This window comes from Scatophagus argus, chromosome 14, assembly GCF_020382885.2.
Source record: "Scatophagus argus isolate fScaArg1 chromosome 14, fScaArg1.pri, whole genome shotgun sequence".
NCBI classification, from domain to species: domain Eukaryota; kingdom Metazoa; phylum Chordata; class Actinopteri; family Scatophagidae; genus Scatophagus; species Scatophagus argus.
This window is the reverse complement of record NC_058506.1, coordinates 22048234-22073226: the sequence shown is the minus strand read 5'-3', so window position 1 is coordinate 22073226 and position 24993 is coordinate 22048234. Positions and strand designations below refer to the sequence as shown.

Below are 24993 nucleotides of genomic sequence, written 5' to 3'. Positions count from 1 at the left end.
ATAATTTCATTTTTGTACTTTGTTCACTTTAGTATTTACCTCTGCATCACATGACCGATAAACGTCACTCATAACGTTATCAATAACAACATCTGACACAGAATGAGTCAATGACTGAGAATTTAATTCAGAGAAAAACATGCCGATCCCCAGAACACAACCCACAGGAGGAGTCACTGTTGTTTAACAAACACTGTCTGCTTACAGCTACATTCCAGTGCGTTACAGGCCATTTAGAAAACGTTTACGCACTGTTTCTAAATGATTACTAAGGGGCTTAAAATACTGTCAGCGTGTTCAGGCGGTCTGAGAGTCTCCTGGAAGACGCTCACGCTGCTGCACTTGTTTGTTCACAGGAAAAGTGACTGAAATAGTTTCATCAAGAGAAGACGTTCACATCGTGCTTGTTCTCTCACCTCCACGCAGCTGGCCAATCACACCCTGAAGTGGACCGACTGTTGGCTTCGGAAAGTTACAGAAAGTGTCGGACGCAGCCTGATCTGATGTCAGGAAAGCGCGTGGCGTTCAGAGGCTGTTCGACCGTCCGACAGACTGAGATGAAGAAGCATACGGGCATGATGGTCTCACTGTTGTCAGCGCTAAAAAGTTTGGATGGCACTACAGAACGGGTTCTTCCTCTGGGGAGCATTTACGCCCAAATCAATCGCATTCAACCTGTGGGGAGCATCAATATCCAAAGAATATTTCACGGAAATCTGACCGTTAGTTTCCAACATCCTTGTCACGTGGTTATGTGCTGGTCAAGGCCAGACTTTGGCCCAATGAGGTCTGAAGAGGTCTGGTGGAGTGGGGGTGGCGGAGGCAGACCTACAAACAAAACCTCCTCAGCCTTTATCAGGGCGTGTCAAAGCTTCACTGCGGCGGGGGGTTAGCAGTGGTGCCCTTCAAGATGCCCCGCAGCACCTTGTAGTTGCTGAGTGGTTGGTTCTCTTTGGGGGGGTAACAGGGCCCGCGGTCCGTTGCGTAAGAATAAGGGAAGCGCAGCACCCAAAGGCCGTCAGGCGGCAGCACCAAATCCATCTGCTCCGGATGGAAAAGTGGGCAGGGAGGAGGACCAGGCTGCACCTGAGAGCACATCAGAAGAAGCATGTTGTGATGATGAATATCATTATTAAAACACATGCGTTCATACATCCCTATTAAAAGGAAATGTTTTGCTACCAGACATCTGAATATTTTAGCCTACATTTGTTTACATTTTGGAAAACTGACACCAACAAAACTGCCGATTAGCTATGAGCAGGTCCTGTCTGTAATGCAGCCATCAGTGGATTACTGTGATACTGAAGGAAACTGAAACATGTGAGGATTGTCTGTCAGTAGTAGGAGCATCTTTTCTCCATGATTTCTAACCAGACTAAACCTCGGGAAGGTTGACTTGTCACATCTACTTTAACACCTAAATCTGTGATGTGTCACTTCTTTATTCTGGTGACGGTAAACACTTGAGCTTCCAAACTGTCTTCAGCTTCCACAAAATGTTCTAATGATGAAACTTTCCCACAGCGTCACAAACGAAAATATGAAATACGATCATTCCTCACGACATCATCCTTTACATTCATGGCACCAGGACCCAGAGAAGCAGGACTGAAGCTCCTTATAATGTTGTAAGATGCACTTGTAAAGGAAGATTTTCATTACTTAAAGTGCTTCTTGTGAGTGTAAATTAAGGTCATTTACATGTAAAGGATAAGCTAAAAGACAAAAGTGAAGTGGGGTCACGTTAAACTCTTCACCTGAGGGTTGAGGGTCACCTCCAGCGGGGCGTCAGGCACCACAATGAAAAGGCGAGTCAGCTGGGCGAAGTGAGGCTTCAGGCCGCGGCCCTGAGACGGGGAAGGGACGTAGAGCGGCATGTCGGTGTTTAGCACCCTGGTGGCGGGATCTTTGGCACCCCCTGGTCCCAGAACTTTCACTATTTTATCTGGTCCAGAGCTAATGAAGCGTCTTCCTCTGCTGTCTTCATACTCAAACCCCACAAAGACCCGAGCCATATCGTCCCTCCTGCGACTCCTCCCGAGCCCTCCGGTGCTGCCTCGCTTTCCAACCAGGGTCTTGTTGGGGGCTGGCCACGAGGAGGTGCCTCCATCCAAAGGCTCCGTCAGTCCTGTGTCCTCCTCTGACCGAGAGCGAATCACCAAGTCCCACGGTAAGAGGAAGGAAGAGCCGGGTAGGAAGCCCGGTTGTTCCAGACCGGTGTGGCAGTTGTACGACTTGGCTGGGCCCAGTTTGACCAGAGACCAGCTGGAGAACTTGGGCAGCAGCCCTTTGGGGCAGCCAGAGTGCATCATACCCGGGAGATACTCCACAGTGGAGGGCTGGCGGTCAACAAGGCTTGGCCTCTTTTGCTGAACTTGGGCCTCAGTTCCATCTCCTTCCCCGTAGGGTCCCAGGCTGTCTGTGGACTGGCCCAGACTGAGAGCCAGGCTGAGGCTGGTGTCTCCTGGCGTGTGGCTCTGAGCTGTGCTCGGCTCCTTCAACCTCTCCGCCTCACCAGACCCTGAGGCGTCACACGGGAGTCGCTGAGCTTGGTTGCAGGCTGGAGCTGGGTCAGGAGTGCTGGGCTGAAACACTGGGAACTCAATCCTCTCCAGCTTCCCACAGCATTTCTCCTCCAGCATCTGGTCAGGAGAGCATCGAGTTAAAACACATCAACAGACATCCCTCCCAATGAACTGAATGTAACTGAGGGACGTAATATGGCGCTGCTACCAAGTGACCAGATATTGCAGGCAAAATGCTATTTTTGAATGCTTTCTCTAATGTATCTTTACTGTTTATTTTCAGCTACTTTCAGCTTTAGTATTTGTCTCACTGTTCTAAATTCTGCTTGTGTTTGTGCTTGCCATGCAAAAGAGAATAAACCGTTAACCAGTAAAGGAATGTGACACGTCAGGCCACTGTGGGCAATGAAGCAAATCCATTAGCAGGATCCTTTTTATGGCAAACTTGGATTTAACAGATTCAGACAACGAAGAGACTCCCAACGTGACCACAGGCTGGACCGGCCGAGGCAGATTAGCTCTATCAGAGCCGCCTGAGTGCTGTGAATGAGTGTCGTGTGAATCCCCACCTGAAAGAAGTCATAATTGGCTGCCTGGATGTCAAATGGATCCTCGCGAGGAGCTTGTTTTCTGCCACAATTACAGGAGCTGGTGGAGCGCCCCCTGCTGTTGTGGTTCATGACGGGTGGGTTGCGATCCATGTCTGGCTTCTCTCCTACAGAAAACAGTGTCAGTTATTGTACAGTTGTAGTTAGATATATTACATTCAGGTTCCCATCCTCCTCAGCCCCAGTGCAGCACAGCAGAGGGAGACAAAGCAGAGTGTTCACCTGGCTGAGGCAGCAGGTGGAACTTGTGAACACAGTGTTGGTCAGTCAGGCTTCGTTCCTCACACAACTGGTGGCCGTTGCTCCAGAACTTGTAGCAGTCCTCGTGCAGCTGCAGGGCGTAGCGCTGGAAAGCCACGCCTCGGGCGTGCTGGCTGTACACCCGCAGAGCCTGTGCCAGCTGGTTTTTGTGCACCGTAGTGGTGTAGTTATGGGGAAGGTTGGACTGGTATGCACTGTGAGCCAGAGGCAGAGCTTTCTGGCACCTGTTCTCTGAGAACTTTGTGTCAGCATCGAGGAAACCCTCTAAAACCTTCAGCTGCCCTTGCACTTTTGTGGCCAGCTCCGCCATCTCTTCCTCTGTGTTGCTAATTAGGACCTGGTGGAGTCTGGAGGCGACCTGGACCCATTTGGAATAGGTTGGCAGCTCAAAGTGTGAAGGCTGCGGGTTGCGGCCTACGCTATCGTCAAAGCCTTTCTTGGTCAGCACCAGCTCCACATGCTGCCAGAGGAATTCTTTCAAGCTGCAGTCCATCAGCTGACCGCCCGTCGACATGCTGCTCGAGTCTCCGGCGAAGGCGGACTGCCGAGCCGACCGTCTCACCTGCTGGTACCGCCTCGGCCCGGACACCGACGTGGTGGAGTCTTGTTCACACAAGATGCAGTTGGACCGCAGCTGACCAAGCAGGGCGCCTACAGGGTCCTCTTCTGCCGTCGGTATCACGTACACAAACGCTTGGTTGGCGGGCACGGTGAACAAGCAGTTGCTGCTTTGGTTGGTCAGGACCCTGCTTTTACGGAAGATGCGGTAAATTTGGTCCTCCAGGGCGTGTTGCAGCCTCCTCCTGGGAGAGTGCTTTTTGGGCTTGTCGGGGTTCCCTCCAGACTCGGAGCCGTTTGCAGAGGTCTTTGGAATAACAAACAAACAAAAAATGGTGTCAGTTAAATTCATCTAAACCTCTTGAGTTGCAGCAGCTCGCTGCACTGTTGTGTGACTGCACAAGCCCACACGATGCACTTCATGAGATGAGATCTTCAAATTGTTAACAATCAAGTTTCTGTGACTATGACTGACTGCTGTTATGACTGACAGCACTGTATGAGAATATGTACCATACATGTATAACTGAAACTGTGTTAAGACTGGAGTGAGACGCCATGCAGCTGAAGAGGACAGGGATGGAAGAAGTAATAACAATCATATGCCTGAAGTCCTGACAGTTAAGTAAGTAAACATACGGTCTCTGTGGGTTTTGGGGTGTCTGGGGTCTGCTTTGCCCGGCTGCATGAACATGGGGTTTGCTTGTTATTTAAAAAAAATACTTTAGAACAAGAAAGACCTTCAGAACGCCGTTCATCTGGAAGACGAAGAGCAGGCGCGGAGGGCAGGGCCGACAGTTCACCTTCCACTCCTTGGACACGGGACAGTCTTTGATGGCAGCTCGGATCAGAGGCAGGACCTTCTGTCGCAGGGCGTCCAGGGCTCTGAAGAGCCGGTCATAGGCCACATCGAAGGTCTGATTTGGGTGGACGAGCAGCAGAACGTGGCACACGGAGAACATGAAGAGCAGGTGCAGGCAGTGCTGTCTGTCCAGGCCTTTCCAGAAGTCGTGGGCGTCGGAGTGGCTGGTGCCGGCGCTGAGAGACTGGCAGGCCCGCAGCAGCTGCCGGCTGTCGCAGACGGAGGAGAGCAGCAGGTACAGCACCTGACTCTCCCGGTTGTAGAAAGCCTGGATGTGGCTGTCGGCGGTGCCGCCGTCCTCCGGACCGTCGAACAGCGGGAAGATGTGCTTGTCCGCCAGAATATTGATAAGAGACTCTTTGGGCGGTCCGGACTGCATATTACTTTTACCAAAAACACCGACAACACACAAGCCGTCGTCCCGGTGAGCAGCGTCCTCCCGGAGGTCCGCCTGAAGCAGAGCTCCGATACTCACAGGGCCAGACATCTTGCCTTCCTTCATGTTGAAAGTCGGGGGTATGAAAACAACGACGCACCTACTTCCGGGTTTATTTCCGGGTACGTAAACTAAAATGTCCGAATAGGTGGAATTTTGCTTTCATGTTCCCCTCAGTATACATGCGCTTTTCTGTTTCATCCAGACTGTTGCTCACTTCAGTAATTTTTTTCGACACTGTAAAAATACCTCATTACACCATGACGTCCTGCATAAAGAAAACTAAGCTTATTAGCAAAATGTATCCAAGCTATTAAATGTGCGTAATGCAGAAAAGGTCTCTGCGAGTCTTTATTTAAAAGCTGAATTTGTAAAGTAGTAACAGCTGTCCTAAATGTAGTGGAATAAAAAGTACAAAATTTGAGTGAACTGGAAAAATAAAGTGGTGTGAGTACAAACGGTAAGTCTTCTGCTGTTGGTGAGACAATTTCAAACGTCAATTATGTCATCTCCTTAAAGTCAGTTCTCAGCATGAGCACCTCCATATGAAGCCTGTGAATATTCTCATTCATCCAGGTCATGGTTATCTCAAGGAAATTCAATCGAATGCAACTGGACTTAGTTATTTGTCTTTGAAGACGTTTCACCTCTCATCCAAGAGGCTTCATCAGTTCATGCTCGCTTGACTAGGCTGGGACTAGTCCAACTAGCTGGTGTGGAGACCCAGGTATTTAACCTCTGTGGAGGCATTCACATGACCAGTGGTGTCATAGGCTCGTTTAGTGTTCCATTGTGACAAACGACAGTCGTTGAGAGACAGTCGTTGGGGATGGTAAAGTTGGTTTCGACTTCGTTACTGCTCTGTTGTGTTGTAACGACAGTCGTTAGAGTCACATGGGGTCCTTTGTGAATGGCAGTTTTCCTTAGAGGCTAAGTTCTGGAATCTCCTGGGAAGAGATGAAAGGGCAGCATTGTAAATTGGAGATAGGTGGTGTCGCAGACCTCCTCCTCTGTTGAGAGATGGTTTTTCTAATTTCACATAGATGGCTTCTTTTACTCCTCTTTCAAACCATCTATCCTCTCTGTCCAAGATGTGAACATTGTTGTCCTCAAAGGAGTGAGCTTTCTCCTTCAGGTGTAGGTATACAGCAGAATCTAGGCCTGAGGAGTTGGGCCTCCTGTGCTGATACATGCGCTTGTGTAGTGGTTGTTTAGTTTCACCAATGTAGAGGTCTTTGCATTCCTCATTGCATTGGACAGCATACACCAGATTGCTTTTTTGAGTGTGTGGTGTTCTGTCTTTGGGATGTACCAGTTTCTGTCTGAGTGTGTTGCTGGGTTTGAAATACACGGGGATCCGGTGCTTGCTGAAGATCCTCCTGAGTTTTTCTGATACCCCAGATACATATGGGATGACTATGTTGTTTCTTTTGTTCTGTTTTTCCTCCTCAACCACCTTGGTGGTGTTCTTATCATGCACCTTATCATATCACCTTATGATAAGGTACCCACCAGCTCACAGGCCCAAGGGGATGAACATGAACACCTGAGGGATGCCCTCAAAACGTGTGGTTATCCCAGTTGGACCTTTGTGAAAACTGCAGCTGGTTCCAGGAAGAACACCACCAAGGTGGTTGAGGAGGAAAAACAGAACAAAAGAAACAACATAGTCATCCCATATGTATCTGGGGTATCAGAAAAACTCAGGAGGATCTTCAGCAAGCACCGGATCCCCGTGTATTTCAAACCCAGCAACACACTCAGACAGAAACTGGTACATCCCAAAGACAGAACACCACACACTCAAAAAAGCAATCTGGTGTATGCTGTCCAATGCAATGAGGAATGCAAAGACCTCTACATCGGTGAAACTAAACAACCACTACACAAGCGCATGTATCAGCACAGGAGGCCCAACTCCTCAGGCCTAGATTCTGCTGTATACCTACACCTGAAGGAGAAAGCTCACTCCTTTGAGGACAACAATGTCCACATCTTGGACAGAGAGGATAGATGGTTTGAAAGAGGAGTAAAAGAAGCCATCTATGTGAAATTAGAAAAACCATCTCTCAACAGAGGAGGAGGTCTGCGACACCACCTATCTCCAATTTACAATGCTGCCCTTTCATCTCTTCCCAGGAGATTCCAGAACTTAGCCTCTAAGGAAAACTGCCATTCACAAAGGACCCCATGTAACTCTAACGACTGTCGTTACAACACAACAGAGCAGTAACAAGTCTAAACCAACTTTACCATCCCCAACGACTGTCTCTCAATGACTGTCGTTTGTCACAATGGAACACTAAACGAGCCTATGACACCACTGGTCATGTGAATGCCTCCACAGAGGTTAAATACCTGGGTCTCCACACCAGCTAGTTGCCTAGTCCCAGCCTAGTCAAGTGAGCATGAACTGATGAAGCCTCTTGGATGAGAGGTGAAACGTCTTCAAAGACAAATAACTAAGTCCAGTTGCATTCGATTGAATTTCCTTGAGACCTCCATATGAACCCAGTTTCAATTCTGAATTGTGTAGATGAGTAGTGTAAATACACAGTGGATCAAAGCACACGATCGATAGAATATACAGATAAATCTACTACAGTGGTAGGCCTACTGTAAGATGCTCTGTAGTAAACAAATTTCAGTTGTGGCCATTGTTTGATGGGTTCAGATGTGTTACAGGGTCTTCTATTCTATACAGCTGGTAAGTGGGGACCTCTGGTGGTGGCAGTTTTAACCCTCTGATGATCTTTTTGATTAGATCTTTGGATTTCAAACCTCGTCAACATTTCAAAACTTTGACACTTGTGAATTTTTGCTTTGGTCAGTCAGACTCTTCATTTTTTAAAAAAATGCTGGCAAATGACATTAAAGAAAGGAAACAGTGTGGTAAACAAACAAACTTTATTGTTTTACTTAGACAATAGCATGCTTGTTTAACAGGCTTCCATCATCATTCTCACCTCTGGAGCAACAACAAACCGTCATTTTAACTTAGCTAAACTAAGAAAAACATGCCCATCTAATACTCCTCTCCTTCATCCTCTTCTCCCAAACTATCAGTTCCGACCTCCTCATAATCCTTCTCCAGAGCTGCCATGTCCTCTCGTGCCTCAGAGAACTCTCCCTCCTCCATGCCCTCACCCACATACCAGTGAACGAAGGCACGCTTGGCGTACATCAGATCAAACTTGTGGTCGAGTCGAGCCCAGGCCTCTGCGATAGCAGTGGTGTTGCTCAGCATACACACAGCCCTCTGGACCTTGGCCAGGTCTCCACCAGGAACTACAGTGGGTGGCTGGTAGTTGATGCCAACCTTGAAGCCAGTGGGGCACCAGTCCACAAACTGGATGGTGCGCTTGGTCTTGATGGTGGCGATGGCAGCATTCACATCTTTGGGCACCACGTCGCCACGATACAAAAGGCAGCAAGCCATGTACTTGCCGTGGCGAGGGTCGCACTTCACCATCTGGTTGGCCGGCTCGAAGCAGGCGTTGGTGATCTCTGACACCGTTAACTGCTCGTGGTAAGCCTTCTCAGCAGAGATGACGGGGGCGTAGGTGGCCAGAGGGAAGTGGATACGAGGATATGGCACCAGATTGGTCTGGAACTCCGTCAGATCGACATTAAGGGCACCGTCGAAACGAAGGGAGGCAGTGATGGAGGACACAATCTGGCTGATCAGCCTGTTCAGGTTGGTGTAAGTGGGACGCTCGATGTCGAGGTTCCTACGGCAGATATCGTAGATGGCCTCGTTATCCACCATGAAGGCACAGTCAGAGTGTTCCAGGGTGGTGTGGGTGGTCAGGATGGAGTTGTAGGGCTCCACCACAGCAGTGGACACCTGGGGAGCTGGGTAGACGGAGAACTCCAGCTTGGACTTCTTGCCGTAGTCCACAGACAGACGCTCCATCAGCAGAGAGGTGAAACCGGAGCCGGTGCCACCTCCAAAGCTGTGGAAAACCAGGAAGCCCTGAAGACCAGTGCACTGATCAGCCTGTGGACACAGAGGGAGAGGCAATGACCACATATGTCATTTCATGTCATATTCTGAAGCTGAATTTTAAGCTTGTCCTATTCTGAATTTACCCACCAGTTTGCGCATCCTGTCCAGCACCTGGTCAATGAGCTCTTTGCCGATGGTGTAGTGTCCACGGGCGTAGTTGTTGGCTGCATCCTCCTTGCCAGTGATCAGCTGCTCGGGGTGGAACAGCTGGCGGTAGGTCCCAGTGCGCACCTCATCTAAAGGGGATTAGCATAAATTATAGGAGGGTTTGACTGACTGAGGGGGAAAAACAGTATAATATTTGCTTATGTAATGATGGTTTACCAATGACAGTGGGCTCCAGGTCCACAAAAACAGCTCTGGGGACATGTTTTCCAGCTCCCGTCTCACTGAAGAAGGTGTTGAAGGAGTCATCTCCTCCTCCAATGGTCTTGTCACTGGGCATCTGTCCATCCGGCTGGATCCCGTGTTCCAGGCAGTAAAGCTCCCAGCAGGCATTGCCGATCTGTACGCCAGCCTGACCAACGTGCACTGAGATACACTCACGCTGGGGAAAGGGAAAAGTATTTTAAAAGTTGTTACAGAGTGATGACAGTGGCACCTTCCAACAGGGGTGTTTAGCGTTTTGAAACATAACCAACTTTTTTTTTTTTTTTTTTTTTTAAAGTTCATCGATAATTAAATCATCAAATCAAACCTTCCAAGCCAAAACTCTTTACATCTAAACTGTCAGCGAGCTTCTGTAGGTCGGTTGAGTTGGGGGAGGGGAGCGCCGGAAGTACGTCACTACTTTTCGCTAACGGCTGAGTGGGAGTTCACGATTTTCAAAACCCGGAAAACATCTCAAAGGGAGGCGACACGTGAGGGAAACAAAGTCTGTCGAAAAATTAAAAATAATACCTATCATCGGCGTGGTTGCGAACCGATCAAAGTCAGGCTGCTTCAACGAGTGATAAACAGACCAAAGATCCAGGCCAACAGCGCATTAACTCTTATCAACCGGGTCGACGTGTCGACATGAAAACCGGAAACTGGCAGCTCTGACGGAAGCTGAACTTGGCCCGTGCACCGTCGAGTTACACTCAAATTTAACGAAGATACTTAAAATGACCCACGATGAGGTTTGGTTAATCGGTCCTTCAGGTTAACATTTCTTCAACATCACAGCTAGCTGCCCTGAACTTAAGCTGCCACTTCGACACACTTTAGCTCTTCGGAATTGTTTAAATCAGAACATAATGAGTGAAGAAAGTGAAGTTTTAATACTCACCATGTTTCCTGTAAAGTGTATAAAAGTTTGGATTTAAAAGAGGAAGTTTCTATGTTACGCGCTTACAACTCGGCCTTTAAGAGTCCTGTGTAAGAAGTAACTGCAGAGATTTCAACTGGGTGGGGCATTTTATACTCTTACGCGGCGGGAAACTGCCTCTGAACCTGATTGGTTGCCAGGGTCACACGGGGAGATCACTATTGGTCAATATGAAACTGTCATCTTTTGCAACGACGTGCCACGACAGGCTCTGCCGGAAGTTCTCATACGTGGACCGTCGTGCTATTGAGGAAATGCTGTGTGATCTTGTGTGGACAAACCGCACTCATACTGTCCTGGCTGGAACAAAACAGAGTCAGTTTGGGGCTTCATGACGTGAAAAATGAGTTTTCAAGATCTAAATATCTAAATGCTTTGAGCGTGCAGATGACCCTGCTGCTACACTCACTTTAGTCACACGGGGGCAGTCATGTTCAACAGATGCCAACATGCACATCGGAATACATGTGCAGATGTCATATTTACTAATTAAATGCGTGATTAGTGCTTTACATGAGAACTGCCTGAGAGGAACCGACACACAGCAATTCAACAAGAGCACAATAATAAGCACTTAGGGTTCGAGGTGTAATATTTTACATCACCCTGCTATAATGAAGCAAATTCAGAACAGATTCAGATGTGAGGAAATGAAGATATGTTAAGACTTGCTGAGTTAGATATCTTAAGTTATAAACACAACAGATCAAAGCCACATCACACACAACATCTTGAATTTTAATTTTCTCCAGTCAAAATGTAATACCTGGAAATAACTGGCATAAACATCATGGATAGGAAAATCTGAACGGTACACTTCTTTGATTAGAGTCTGCATACAACTTGGATAAACCTTACAATTAAACAGTAATTAGAGACCGCTTGAATCAAAGTTTGACTAATACTAATTAAAAGATTAGTAATATGCAGTAGTGTTTTCTCCTAAAGTGCCAAAAATAACATATTTAAGAAAGAATACAGTTTTCATAAATTAGCGTGTTTAGTTATTTTTAAAGAAATCTCAGAAACAAATGAGCATCTGTCTGTTAAATTGGTATTTTTTAGCATTTGTGAGGTCACAATCACAATCTCCGTTCCAGTTCATCCCAAAGGTGTTGGATGGGGTTGAGGTCAGGGCTCTGTGTGGGCCAGTCAAGTTCTTCCACACCAAACTCATCCAACCATGTCTTTATGGAGCTTTGCTTTGTGCACTGGGGCACAGTCATGCTGGAATAGAAAAGGGCCTTCAACAAACTGTTGCCACAAAGTTGGAAGCATAGCATTGTCCAAAATGTCTTGGTGTGCTGAAGCATTAAGATTTCCCTTCACTGGAAGTCAGGGGCCGAGACCAAACCCTGAGGAACAGCTACATGCCAGACCTGAATTCAATAATATAGAGGGGTGTCCCAATACTTTTGTCTTTATACTTTTATATAGTGTTGGGTATTTAACCTCTGACAATTTATATAGGAGATGTTTTATGTTTTTACAGAAGATCTTTGTATTTCGTGTGAGCTCATAAAACGACGCCTTGTTCTCAGGTTTTCACTGGACAGGAAGGATATGGAAAACAATAAAAATGTGAAAAGTAACCAGTGACCATATCAATAGAATGTGGAGTAGAAAAACAGTATTCGCCTCTGAGATGCAGCGGATTTAAAACATAATACTGTCTTGTTTCTTCTGAGCTGCGGACGTCATAAAACACGCCACCTTCATCACCATCTCATCCTCATCATCTCCAGGTCTCGGACGTCAGCACTGCGTACGCGTTCACGATGTAAACCGCCGCGTACTCTCTGACGTCATCGCCCTCCGATCACCCGAAATCCCTGATAGCGCGACGCGCGTTCCCGCTCGGCTCTGAATGGGGGCTCAGTCCAGCTTCTGACAGCGAGTCCAGTTGTACCAGCGTAGCCGCCACGGTCCCACTCATCCAGTCTGGTCCGCTGTGCTCAGACGCACCGGTAGTCAACGGCCCTGCTCCTCCGGTACTTCAGCACATTCATTCAGGCTGTGTGGTGGCGCTCTGACAGCCCACTTAGTTCGGTTAGTGTAGCTTACTGACTCTTCTCTTCTCAGCCCGGCAAGTTAGTGTTCTGACGGGCGGAGCTGTCTCTGTCTGTCCAGGAATGAGAAATGATGGCCGGCTCTGCAGCAGAGGAGAAAACCTTCCGACGGTTCCTGGAGCTCTTTCTCCGGGAGATGAGAATGCCTCTGCAGGAGAGCGACCCGGTGCCGATGCGCCCCTTGTCGGACCTGGTGACCGAGGACGAGGTGGAGGGGGAGTGCCTCGACCTGTGTCTCCAGCACCTCTACAAATAGTTAAGTGTCCACTTTCTGTCATGGCATGTTGTTTATTTGTGTGCTTTAACGTCAGTACATGCAGCAGCTAGCATGAATGTCCGCGCTTTGGGGGTCTGTAAACTGTCGGGACCCGCGCGGGGGTGAGCGACCCCGACGGGGTCCACATCAGATGAGCCGGGGTTTCCTTACAGGATACCGGCTACCTGCTTCGTGCCTCGCTGGGTGTGTCCAGCACCAAGTTTAGATGAGTGTCTTTACTGAAACGTTGTGAGGAATTAGAGCCCAGGCGGGCGCCGAAAGCCGCCTCTCTGCCTCCGGGGCTCCGTCGTGTCGTACCGTCTGATCTGTCTGTGTGTTGCCTCCTTTTTCACGCCACAAACGTACGCCAGCGGTGACGAGCGCTGGAGGTCTACAAAAGGTGAACCCCTGGATTTGCGTAACAGCACGACGTCATCACGGCGTAGGAGGGGGAGGAAGCCATCGCCATCACTGCTGAGCGCATCTTCGTGCAGGCTAAAAATAACCTCTCCGGTTACGTTATTAGCCTCAATTGTTAGACCGGTCGTTACTCTTTAAAGTCCGAGGGATAGACTCAGATTCCTGGAAACAGCCGCAGTTGGTGACACTTTGCGCCTCAGTGCTGTTTTCCCCTCCCTGAGAAGACATTTCTTTGCATACGCATGTGGACAGCACAGAGGAAGGACACTCTGTGTAAGACAGCACTGAGTCAAACCCCTCAGAATCAACCGTTCGTCACGTTGACGTGGACAAAAGTTGATGATGAGAAATGAGTGTCGGGGTGAGACAGCTCTGTCCTGAGCTCTGGCCTGGTTTCTGAATCCAAAATAGGTGCAGAAACTGTGCTGGGAAGAGCAGGGTGGAAGGACTCATCTAGGGCAGCGAGTGGGGGGAGGGGGTGAGGAGGGGGGTGAGGCTACCGACATGTATGTCTCAAAGAAGGACTCCCACCCTCGGCGCACCGTGTCCGTCTCAGAAGGCGAGGACGCACTCCAGCCGTGAAGGAGAGCATATGTTGGTGGCAGGATGTCAGGTGTTCGAGCTGGGGGGAGCAGAGTGCGTTCACATGTTTAAACCTGTTGGAGCAGATCGGGGCCGTTAAACCACACCTTCACCTGGACTTCGTCACAGTGTCCAGGCCTGATGGGCTGTTGAGTGTAAGGCCACTGAGCATTCAACACTCAGCATCCTGTACAGCTTACTGTCCCACCCCCCTCAGATCCACTGCTGACAGCACACACACACACACACACACACACACACACACACACACACACACACACACACACACACGCCAGCTTACTGCTGATGGAAAAACACAGTGTTTTAATATATACGTTAACATCCAACGAGCCGCATTGCTGTGTCTCAGACTCATGGGAGCTGAAGTTGTTGAACATGAGATGATGTGGTGCTCACATTCTGTTAACATGCAGAGCAGGACGACTTTGGCCCTTTTGGAAATAGTCACCTTATTGCCTTTTTTTCCACCGCGTGTGGCGAGAAGATCAATTTCGTTCCCGTGTCTGTGTGTTCAGCGAGGAGATTGACTGCGGACAGAGCTAGCTTAGCTTGGCATGAGGGAAGGTGGAAACAGCTCGCCTTAAAAACACGCCTCCCACCACCTAAAGTTGTCCGCTTTAGCACCTTGTATCTCACAAACAAAGATCTTAAATTTGTGCCTTTAGAAAGAGCTACTACTGCTGCTACTCCTCCTCGTGAGCGCCAGTGAACACATCATCCTGGTACTCATGTACAAAGTCTCTGGCTGTAGGGGCTCACACAGAGCCAGTTCAGGTGTTTCCCCTCCAAAGACTGGAGGCAGGGCTGACCCGCGTCCGATCGCCGCCTGACTCCTGAATCCAGTCTTCCTCCCACTCTCACACTGAAGTGCAACTTCACTCCGACTTAGAAATTTGTTTAAGCTGTCAGATGGGTGAGTGTGAGTGTCCCCCCCCCTCCACCACCACCACCACCTGGTGCTTTTGCTGTGTGGACTGATCCAACAAAACAGAAAAATCAAGCACCTATCCAGGAGTCTCCACAATACTGCGATATGACAATAAGTAATGTAGGCCTCCTATAGCATTTGTATATTTGTGTTTCAGTGAGGCAGATCTGTCTGATGTGTGACTCACAGCATTAGACGGCTGAGAAATCCCCCCACTGCCTGGTTTATTTATGATCTGGTTCTCCTTTCCAGAAAAGGCTGTCGTGATATAAAACCGCTTCCCAGTATAGACGAGTTCGTCCACTCGTCCTCCCTGTGCCGTGCACAGAGGTCACGGAGGTCACAGAGGTCCTACAGCCGCGCACTGTGAACTGTTTCAGTCGTGTTTAAATACAGCTTTGAAGTACTTGTACTTTGCTTTCCATCTTCTACCCGTCTGCTGTTTTATGCTTGTACTGCAGCACAGCTCAGAGGGAAATGTTGAGCTTTTACTACATTTACCTGACAGTTGTACTTACTTGATACCTTACAGATGATGTTTTTATACACAAAATGCTTGTACTTGCACAAAGTACATAAAGCTGTTAAGATTTGCGCCACCAGCTACTACAATAAAATGTTGTAACGTGTAAACACATCATTAATAACGACCCACCAACATAATCCAGTACAGTAAAATTTTGTATGTAGTACTTATACTTGTAATGGGGATGTTTTTCATTGTGGTGTTTGTACTTTGTGCTTAATTAAAGGATCTGAGTTCTTGTTTCGCCACTAGAAATCATAAAAAGCAAAAATAGTTTTTCTAACAACTCTCTGGGCTCCCTGACAGCCTCAAACTTCTGATGTCGAACAAAGCCGAAACAAGGCAAAAACATGTGATTACACGATGACTGGGTGTTGTAATTTTTAGTGGCCAGCTCTCCAAAGCACACGAGTTAGACCGGTGTGTGATTCCTCCTGTCTGCCTTTGGCTGGAGGCTGCAGTTTGCACACTCGTTTCAATGGAGACCATCCAATCTGGCTTTGTGAAACGGTTATCAGCCAAAATAACTGCAGCTTTGTAAAATATCCTTCTGTCTGTTTTCCTGGCCGAGGAAGCGTCTTGTACAGTATATTTGTCTTGTTTTAGTCTATAAATCTCTCTTTGGCCCCACCAGCAGCTCTTCCAGAGGCCAAGAGGGGCACTCATTCCTGGCTCTTTTACATACGCTGAGATTTTAAGCGGGGAAATTTTGACCTGATGCTACACAAAGTTTACGAGGAATCGTCTTTGGAGGAACACGGATGTCCCACTGTCCCACTTAATACAGAAGAAGCAATCTTCTGACTGATTCCTGTTTCCAAAGCAAAAGTCAGCGTTGGTTTCTCCTTAAAATGACGGCCATCTTTAACATAAAATAACCAAATTGTTATTGTAGTAAATGTGGTGGTGAAGCTTCAGTAACTTTAACAAAATAGTTATTTTAAGCCACTCGCCTGCTCTTAAAGCAGCCGTCATCGATATGTTTTTCATAATAACAATATGTCAAATAAATGTGACAAGGTGAAAGGTGTTGTAATGAACGTACAGAGAATTATCACCTTCACATGCAGCTCCCCTCGGCTTCACGCAGCTTTTGGTTTTCCACCTGCTTTGGTTCATTTCCGCTGCTCTCCTCGTGTCATCTTCGGCCACAACAAGCAGCTGTTTTCTGTGAAAAAGCCCTAAAAACCCCCTGCAGACCACCTGCTCAGCACCAAACACGAGTTAGCAACTGCTGGTGAACGTGGTGGCACATATAGCAGCCCGAAGAGCCCGTTGTTTCCCTCGGGAGTTGGTAGAGACCAAAAAGGAGCTAAAACAAGCTGAAAGAGAGTGAAAATTGGACTTAATTCGCCAGGTGTACTGACATAAGACTCCAAATGAACGATGATGTTCCTCTGTGGTGTGCCATCCTACACTGAACTTTCAATAAGTGAACAGAAAAACACACTGAGTGCAAGCCGGTCTCACAGATTTCAGTGCTGTGTGCTTCACAGTGCTGAGCTGCTGGACTGTTAGGCTGGAGTGGAGCCTGCAGACTCCTTCCCTGGTGCAGGAGTCACAGGGAACACAGATCAGGTATCAGCCTCTCATTCAGAGCTGACACTCGATCTAATGGATCACTTATGCTCCGTTAACATTGGCTGCCGCCGGTTAAAGCTGTGTTCTGTGTGCAGTCGTGCTGCCGGTCTCCAGTGAAAATATGTGACAGCATCTGATGTGACGCTGATATTTGCATCATATACATCAGTTGTCATAGTAACAACAACCCGGGCGTCCTTGCACACAGTAATAATGGTGCTCTGCAGTCAGTGTGAACACAGCGGCACAGCCATGTTTCAGTCCGACTGGCAGTTTGATGATGGTGCTTTAGACAGCAGCAGAGTCAGTGCGAGCTGTACACCACCTTCTTTGGAATGTTCTGTCTTATTTTGCTGCTTAATTCCGGCAAACATGGCAATAAATACTGTGAGATACCACACTGTGCTCACCAGGATGTTTGTACTGTTGCAACTACCCTTTAATGTCTCTGGCCGTCTTATTAGGTTTGACTTGTGTCAAACGTTGTTGTTCATTAGAGATGTTTTATTATTAGTGCAGATGCAGCACTCGTGTTTCAGTATGGATGATTTTTTGATATGTTATTTAGAGAAATAAATAAACATCGTTTTACTGTAAATTTCTTTTTAATTCAACACATTTACGTTTGTTTTATACCTTCAGTAGGGAGATACAGTAGAAAGATTACAATGAATGACAGTGAGCTGAAAACATCTGTGAGTGCTTTAACCTCTTAACCTCTTAAGATCTGAAATGTGAAATGTCATCTCAACACATCTACAGTAAATCTGGAAAAACTCCAACCGCCAAGAAGTATTAACAGATGTCTTAAAACCAGTGGTTTCTTTTCCCAAATGTAAATTTTGTGTCTTCTCTCCCTGGAGCTCACTGCCATCACTTTCATGGAGGGCAGCTTGAGGCCAGCCATCGTCGTGGAGGTAAAAACTAATTGAGGCGCCAGCGGTGACAAAAATGATTGCAACTGAAAGCCGAAAGACTCAATTTTGTACTAACACAAACAAAGAATCTGCATTATGTGAATTATTATGTCTGGTTGCTTCCCGATCCACCACACAAGATCGGTATGGGATGGTATGTGGAAGCAGCCTTAAATCAGAGCCAGTCAGACAAACGAACGAGCTAACATGACACCCGAGGACAACCCGGCAGTGAGCGCGCTGATGTCAGCGGACCTAGTGGGTTCTGCACGTCTGAAAACGGGGTTGAATCACGTTTGGTGCGCGTTGGAACAGAAACCTGCAGACACGTGGGCCTCGCTGGTTCACGGATGAGACCTTTCGCCGCAGTTCTCGAAGTAGACTGTGTGTGTGTTCGTGTGTGGGGGTGGGTGTGTGTGTGTGTGTGTGTGTGTGTGTGGTGGCCAGCATCCTACATGGCTGTCTACTGTAGCTGTGCCGTGAGTGTAATGATAGTTGGAGGCAGCAGCTCTGGTGATTCATCCCAACGTGTCATTAGTTTGTCTCTGGGTTGAACAGCTAATAATAGACTTCTGCAAGAAGAGAGATCCCCTCTGTGTTAGAGTGTGTGTTAATAGGGGGCGGGTGAAACACTTGGTGTGCTAGAACGAGTTTGGGGATGTGGAAAGAGCTCGTGTGTGTGTGTGTGTGTGTGTTAAAGTGATGCCAGTTAGGTTTTAATCCGTTTTCCTCCAGGCAGCTGGGAGTCACATCTGAGAGGAGGAGGATGCAGTCTGCTAACCCTGAACACTGTGATTTGGACTGTGTGTGAGTGGAGGGTTTATTCCCGAGCATGGCTTCAGTCACGCTGCTGCTGCTGTGTGAGTAATACAAGTATAGACATATAGACGAATCCCAGTTGTAGGCGGAAGCAGTCAAGCCGCCATTACTGCGGTGGCACACGAGAGCGACGCGTTCAGCAGATCCCGCGGAACCAGTTTATGTGCTGGAAGTGCGGCCTTCAAACAGCATCAAAACAGAGGATTTAATCTACAATACATTTCAGTCAGATGGCTAAAAGAGGCCAAATTTCTTTTCTGGGCTTCGCTGTTATCACCTGCGCCGAAAACAAACCGATTCCTGAAAATGAAAATGAAAATCTTCTGATTTGTCTGATTTGTCAAGTTTCACTGTCCCGAATCTCCATTTTTATCAAGTCCTTGTGTTTTGATGTCAAGTGAAATTGGCTTTCAAATTTCAAGTCATTTCAGACTTTCTTAACACCTCTAAAAGGCCCAGAGGACCATTAGGAGTAATTGTTCCTTTTTAGCCGGCAAACCGATTGTGCTCTAAAAGGCCTTGTGGGGTTTTATTGTTTAAGGCTGAATTTCTTCCTGTCGTGAGCCTTTAGCGGAGACAAATTAGCACAACAATGATTAGATTCTGTTCAGTGTTACGAGTTCGGGTTACTTTTCAAAACATACATTAAATTATAATTATTTTGAATATTTTCATCATCACACCTTAAATGAAATATTTTCCACGGCCTCTGCTGGTTATGCAACAGTCCAGTACATGAACCACGTCGTACTGTCCACTCTGTCTGCTTCCTTCAGCAAAGTGCAAGAGAAGGCTGCATGATGTGAAACATTACAAAAACAAAAGCTGTTACGAAGAAGTAAATGGCTGATCACAATACATTTCTGGTGGGAAATGTAAACATATGTTCTGTTTGATTACGTCTCCACGGTTTACTGAACAGCAGGTGTCCTGGTGGTGTGGAGCTTTAAGGTTCCTGATCTGAGTCCAGCTCAAGCTCTCTGCTGCCTGCCCTCATTATCTCTCACCGCTACAGTCTAATGAAGAAAAAGAAAGTCAGTGGGCTCACGGTGAGCCATGACGTGATATTGGTGATCAGTGTCAGCCCCGAGACGACCGATCGAGGCAGCTGAAATGAATTACACGATAAATGTGGTGCCCACTTTTGAAACGTCTTCAAATCACCGACTGTTTGTACTGACTGCTGATGAATTGATGATGACTTGAAGAGGAGTAAGAGGGAGAGTTAAATGACCCCCCCCACGCACACACACACACACACACGCACACACACATGCACACACACATGCACACTTGAGAGCTGACAGATAGTAATTGAAGGGAGAGCCTTTCTAGACCTCATTAAACAGAAATGTCTCCTGCAGCTGTACGAACCAGGGGGCAGATCCGGCTTCCTCCAGCACACATCACACACACACACACACACACACACAATTAGAAGAGTAGGTGGTGTTAGAGGAGCTGCTGGTGACGGATTTATTAAAGGATAAACCACAGACTGTGAAATTGCGACCTCCCCAGTGACCATGTTGTTGGAGCACAAAAACAACACCTGTTACTGTCAGTTCTGTTCTTGTCCCTCGTGTTTCTCCTTACTGACAATAATCGACAACGACGACGTAAACTGAACGAAAGATAACAACAGATCCGCAGTTGAACTTAAATTTAATTTTATAGCTGGAGACTCTTTTGATAATCGATTCACTGTTTCAGGCGTTTGTCAAGAAAAAATGCCAAATGGTCTTTGGTTTTGGCTTCCTGAATGTGAGACCTTTCTGAGCGTGCAGATTTCACCTTTAGGCTCAGCACAAACTGGAGCAGTTATTCTTAATTACACTCCTGACATTTTATAGAGAAAAAGACTGACGATGTTAGCTGCAGCTCTGGGTCACTTTCAGCGTAACTTTGTGGTAAACGTCTCTTTTTTCCAACTGCACGTGTCAGCATGTTGGATCTTCTGTTGCCAGCGTTAGTTTTGTGATTTAGCCAAAACACAAATGGGAACTTGGCTGCTGTCTGGTGATGTTACGCCTCTCTGCTGTCCAGTCTGCTCTCTCTGCTAGCAGCTAGCTAGCAGGTTTGTGGCGGTTTCATCCAGTCAGTGGGACTGCAGTCTGAAGTTGGGCTGCTGAGGACACTGAAAGCCGACAACAGGATAATTTGGTGGCAGCCATCTTTAATGCTGTCAGTATGACTTAGTTGCAGTCGTTTGTCTTCGATAGCACACGTAACTAAGCAATGGCCGTGGATTAAGCTTCTGTGGTACAGTGGTCCACTGCGTGGTGTGAGTTTGAATTAATGCACTGAACATTTGCACCACTTTCAATTTAAAAATATTGATTTTTAAATAGGCTTGTCTCCCGACACAACACCTGCAGCTTACTGCGTGAATACGCTTTGCACTGACTTCTGCGTTGAAATGTTCAGTGTGAACATAAGGGCTTCACTTTCACCAGGTGTTATTAACAGAGAGAGTTATTTATGTTGGACTTCAACTTTTTTTTTGTTTTTGTAAAAAAATGACAAATTAATAACAGAAATGCTGATTTGTTGAGATCATAACATCTTTTGAACTTTGATGTTTTGAATCAAGCATGAGGTGCTTTTGCGTCCATTCATAACCCTAACCCTAACCCTAACCCTCAGCAGGCAGATCCAATCTACTGTTACTACATCACTGTGGACGGGTGGTGTCCAGGGTGTAGCTGTTGTACTGTATTTTACTAAGATGATCAGCCACATCAACGTTCAGTGACTGCTGAACCAATATCAGTCACGTCCTCCAGTTCAAGGTCGAGCTCGCTTTGTTTGGAACAAGCAAACCCCTCAAGGGCTTTATTAATGAGGACTTCCCTCAGGCCATCCAGCAGAAGTAGGATGCTGCACAGGAGAGAGGAAATACTGCCAATACAGGAGCGTGTAGCAGCATTAATGTCCACCTGCCCACACACTCTTATCACTCCTACACTCCAGGGCCTGTATTCACACGTAGCTGCTGCATTTCAAAATTAGTGACCACCTCATCCGTAGTACCACTGAGCAATCTGCACAGAATAAAGACAGTTTAATTAATGAGCGATAAGCAGATTTTGAACACTAAAATAGCATTAAATCTGGTGACAAACATATTTTGTATGAAGCTAATGCTGATTAAAGATGAAACACATGATAATAAATGGAAAATGAATAAAATAGGGACAAGAGATTCATTGCTCCGTGGGAGATAGTTGGTTTTAACATTGTGTGCACTGTAGCAGGGGTGGGTGATGTGGTCCAGAGGTAATGTCCTTATATTTTAGGGTATTCCTGCGATGTTCTGGGAAGTGAAAATGAAATGAAAATGATTTTTAACCCTCTAAGAGTTGAAAAGTGCTTCAGGTTGATGATGGCCTTGGTGGATCAAAACAAAGTATTTTCAGGGTGTTAAAAATAGAAAAATAGAAACATCACATCAGGAAACGAAGGGAGAAAGAAAGGGATTGGCGTGCAACAAAGGTCGGCAACATTGCGGTGTAATAGTCGGGCATCCCGGGCTTTTCAGTTATTCTAAGTGGTCCATTAGTCCTCAAGCAGAAGAATGAAGCTGTATTCATGGAGCAGGTACTCGAGTGTATCTGACAACATGTTCCCCTTTCTGCTTTAATTAGAACATCAAAGGTCACGGCTAGACTAAAGCCAGCAGATGCTTTAATGCTAAGGTACAGCAGGGCCTCGGGGGAATGTGTCGTGTGTGTTGCCATCAGTGTTTGGCAGCAAGTTGCACTCAAAATGTGGCTTACGTTCACGTTGAAGTAATACGCCACCTCACAGTATTGCTGTCTGTGCTGGTTACAATACATCTGTGCTGCTTTCACCAAAATGGCAACACATGTCCACCAGCAAATTCTATTATCCTACAAGTGCAGATATTTATATCCACTCGCAGTCCATGCACACAAATTCAGGCAGCTGAGAGCAAGAAACAAAACACAGGAAGAGACAAAAGACTGGCGTGTATGGAGCCGAGCAGCGAGCCCACACAGCCGGAGGTCATACACGCTAACTCGGGTTGTGAAGTTCTGCTCGCATGAATCGCCTTGACTTTTGACAGTTTGGGGACGGGAACCGTGTGTGTGTGGGGGGGGGTTTGCACAGGTGCCCTCACGATTGGTCGGTTCCAATGTGATCAAACCCTCCTTGAGCCTTTGTAATGCGTTAACACGTCGTCGAGGAACGCACTGCGTGTTTCACTGAACCATACAGGATTGTATCACCCCAGCAATGATCCAGAAGAAAGCTGCAGTCCAGACCTCAAAGTGGATTTTATCTGCAGTGAGCAAATATTGGATGATTTTGTCACTTTCCAGCAGACAAATCAGACCATCCGCTGAAGTCCCACATGTACTGTCTCAGAATGAAGTGGCCTCCTTTTTGAGCTGAACTAGTTTCAATGACAATGGATACAGCTCTCATCACATTCAGCGTATATAACGTAACATCACACTCTTATGATGGTCGTCCATGGAAAAGCTTTTGTGTGAGCGGGGCCAAGCTTTAAATGAAAGTCGACATAACGCCACAGCACACAAAGCGCGTTTGCATGGCATTTTTGAAAGTCCCAGTTTTCCACGCTACCATCTGTCTGTCTGCTGGCTTTTCACTGTTTAATCAGAGCAATATGAAGCCAGGAGATTTGGTCCCCCCCCAGAGATATACATCCTCTGAGGCATCTGGGAAGTAACTGTACGACTTTCTAGAGCATCTCTGAAAATTGAAGCCGTTTGAGGCTCCGTCAGCCTCAGTTTCTCCTTAAAAGGGTTTTTCTGTGACTTTGAGGCATCCTGTCTTAGAAAAATGTTGGCCAGGTAATGGACACAAGACAAAATCAGTGCTGGAAGCGCCGTGAGACCGACCAGTGCTTCAACGTGTTTTGGCTGTTTTAACTCTGTCCATTTTGTCCTGGTTTTGGCAGCGTTTTTCTCAGTCCAGTCATCCAAACAACTTCCTCTCCTCTTTTGCCTCCCGGCTCTGGTCTGGGCTATCCCGGCCTTTGAAATTAGTTGCAGCAGTAATCCCTTAATCAGAGTGTCTCGCTGGGATTACCACAGAGGGCAGCCTCAGTAACGGCCCTGCACCACCACTGGCAATTGTTGAGCCTGCAGTATTCAATTTACACGGCATCCGCCAACTTGTACGTTCAAACATGAAATAAATACGGCGAGCAGTGCGTGACCTTGCCTGCTGCAGTGCAGGTCCTGCACTTTGTTTTGTGCCATGAAGCAGTCAGTTTAACAGGAATGGAGGACAGTGAATGTCCTGACAGTAAATTAGCTGCTACTAGCACAACAAGCATCTGACTGAACTGTCAGCAGCCGATCTGCATTGTGCGTAACGTAGGCGCCAGGTTTTTGACAAGGAAGAAGAAAGCACGGACTGAAAAAGATGATCCGTCTTGAGTCTGACAGTGTTGTAGGAGTGTGATGATAAATCTGCAGAGTTCTTTTTTTAACGCTCTATTATTCAGCCTGACTAAGCCTGTTTATTTACCACTTCCTGTCTCTTCTTCTGTCAGAAGAGATGATTTTCCATCACTAGTCAGTTGTCTGACTAGTTAAAAGTCTGCTGTTCCTTTGAGCAACACTAGTGACAAGTACGGGATGGATCGCCTGTGCAGGAGTGAATCCTATTGACTTTGTTCATCCCACTCAGGACTTTTTATTTGTCAAGCGCCACCCGTGTGTTGATGAAAAGTAAGGTGTTCAGTCATTTGTCCCAGCATGCACTGGGAGAGCGCGTTCAGAGCTGTTCACCTCAGCTGTGGCAGGAAGGCAGAAGCAGGCCATGCAAATATGAACAAACATGCAAACTGCACACAGACAGGACCAGGACTTAAAAGCAGAGCCCTCTCGTCATGAGCTACAAGCCATTATCCTCACACACAACGCTTCAATTATCAAGTCTTACTGCTTAGAGGGACTTTACATCAAGTGCTGCCTGTTAGAACATTTGTGTAATGTGGCTCTGGCTTTGATAAGTCTGAGAAAATAAATGTCATCGGGTCGTCTTAGCTCAAGCTTGGAGCCGAGAGATTTTTAACAGAAAGTCTGTGTCTGTTTTTAAGTAGCCAGAGATGAAGTAGCCTCAGTCCTGCGAGCTTCCGTAACTCAGTCTGTCGTTCAGCGTTGCTCTCGTCAGCCTCAGAAAATCAAATTTGCATGTTCCTGGGGTTTAGTTTGTAAGAATTGTAAGAATCAGGAATCACTAGTCTTTCCAGCAGTGGCTCACACTGATGTCTCTAAAAGAGGCGCCTTAATTAATGTCAGC

The 24993-nt window shown here is 47.0% G+C and overlaps 3 protein-coding genes across 5 annotated transcripts in view; 1 reads left to right on the top strand and 2 right to left on the bottom strand.

The window, feature by feature from the left end:
* Positions 1 to 103: 103 nt before the first annotated feature.
* On the bottom strand, positions 104 to 5379 carry smg8 (SMG8 nonsense mediated mRNA decay factor). The gene is made up of 5 exons (XM_046410328.1): positions 4696 to 5379; positions 3359 to 4262; positions 3098 to 3243; positions 1761 to 2645; positions 104 to 1086 (listed from the first exon to the last, which is right to left on the bottom strand). The coding sequence occupies exons 1-5, from the start codon at positions 5317 to 5319 to the stop codon at positions 874 to 876; spliced, it is 2772 nt and encodes a 923-aa protein (XP_046266284.1). The 5' UTR covers positions 5320 to 5379; the 3' UTR covers positions 104 to 873.
* A 2764-nt stretch (positions 5380 to 8143) lies between these two features.
* On the bottom strand, positions 8144 to 10704 carry LOC124070437 (tubulin alpha-1C chain-like). Its single transcript, XM_046410349.1, has 4 exons — positions 10533 to 10704; positions 9587 to 9809; positions 9350 to 9498; positions 8144 to 9253 (listed from the first exon to the last, which is right to left on the bottom strand). The coding sequence occupies exons 1-4, from the start codon at positions 10533 to 10535 to the stop codon at positions 8279 to 8281; spliced, it is 1350 nt and encodes a 449-aa protein (XP_046266305.1). The 5' UTR covers positions 10536 to 10704; the 3' UTR covers positions 8144 to 8278.
* A 1269-nt stretch (positions 10705 to 11973) lies between these two features.
* Positions 11974 to 24993, top strand: part of ppm1e (protein phosphatase, Mg2+/Mn2+ dependent, 1E) — a 36938-nt gene continuing 23918 nt past the window's right edge. The window contains exons 1-2 of one of the 3 annotated variants that reach the window (XM_046410338.1): positions 11974 to 12620; positions 12702 to 12895. In XM_046410338.1, coding sequence (XP_046266294.1) covers positions 12711 to 12895 — 185 coding nt within the window. In that variant the 5' untranslated portion in view covers positions 11974 to 12620; positions 12702 to 12710. Of the gene's footprint in view, positions 12621 to 12653; positions 12896 to 24993 lie in introns of all 3 variants that reach the window. The other 2 variants (XM_046410336.1, XM_046410337.1) reach the window with 2 other exon arrangements.

What these genes read in the sequence shown, in the direction of transcription:
- smg8 (XM_046410328.1), bottom strand. Translation starts at nt 5,319, where the DNA reads ATGAAGGAAGGCAAGATGTCTGGCCCTGTGAGTATCGGAGCTCTGCTT. An exon ending in AGATGAACGGCGTTCTGAAG is followed by an intron (nt 4,263 to 4,695) that starts GTCTTTCTTGTT and finishes GTTATTCCAAAG; the next exon opens with ACCTCTGCAAACGGCTCCGA. An exon ending in AGGTGACCCTCAACCCTCAG is followed by an intron (nt 1,087 to 1,760) that starts GTGAAGAGTTTA and finishes ATGTGCTCTCAG; the next exon opens with GTGCAGCCTGGTCCTCCTCC.
- LOC124070437 (XM_046410349.1), bottom strand. An exon ending in CCTGGAGCCCACTGTCATTG is followed by an intron (nt 9,499 to 9,586) that starts GTAAACCATCAT and finishes AATCCCCTTTAG; the next exon opens with ATGAGGTGCGCACTGGGACC. An exon ending in TGGACAGGATGCGCAAACTG is followed by an intron (nt 9,254 to 9,349) that starts GTGGGTAAATTC and finishes CTGTGTCCACAG; the next exon opens with GCTGATCAGTGCACTGGTCT.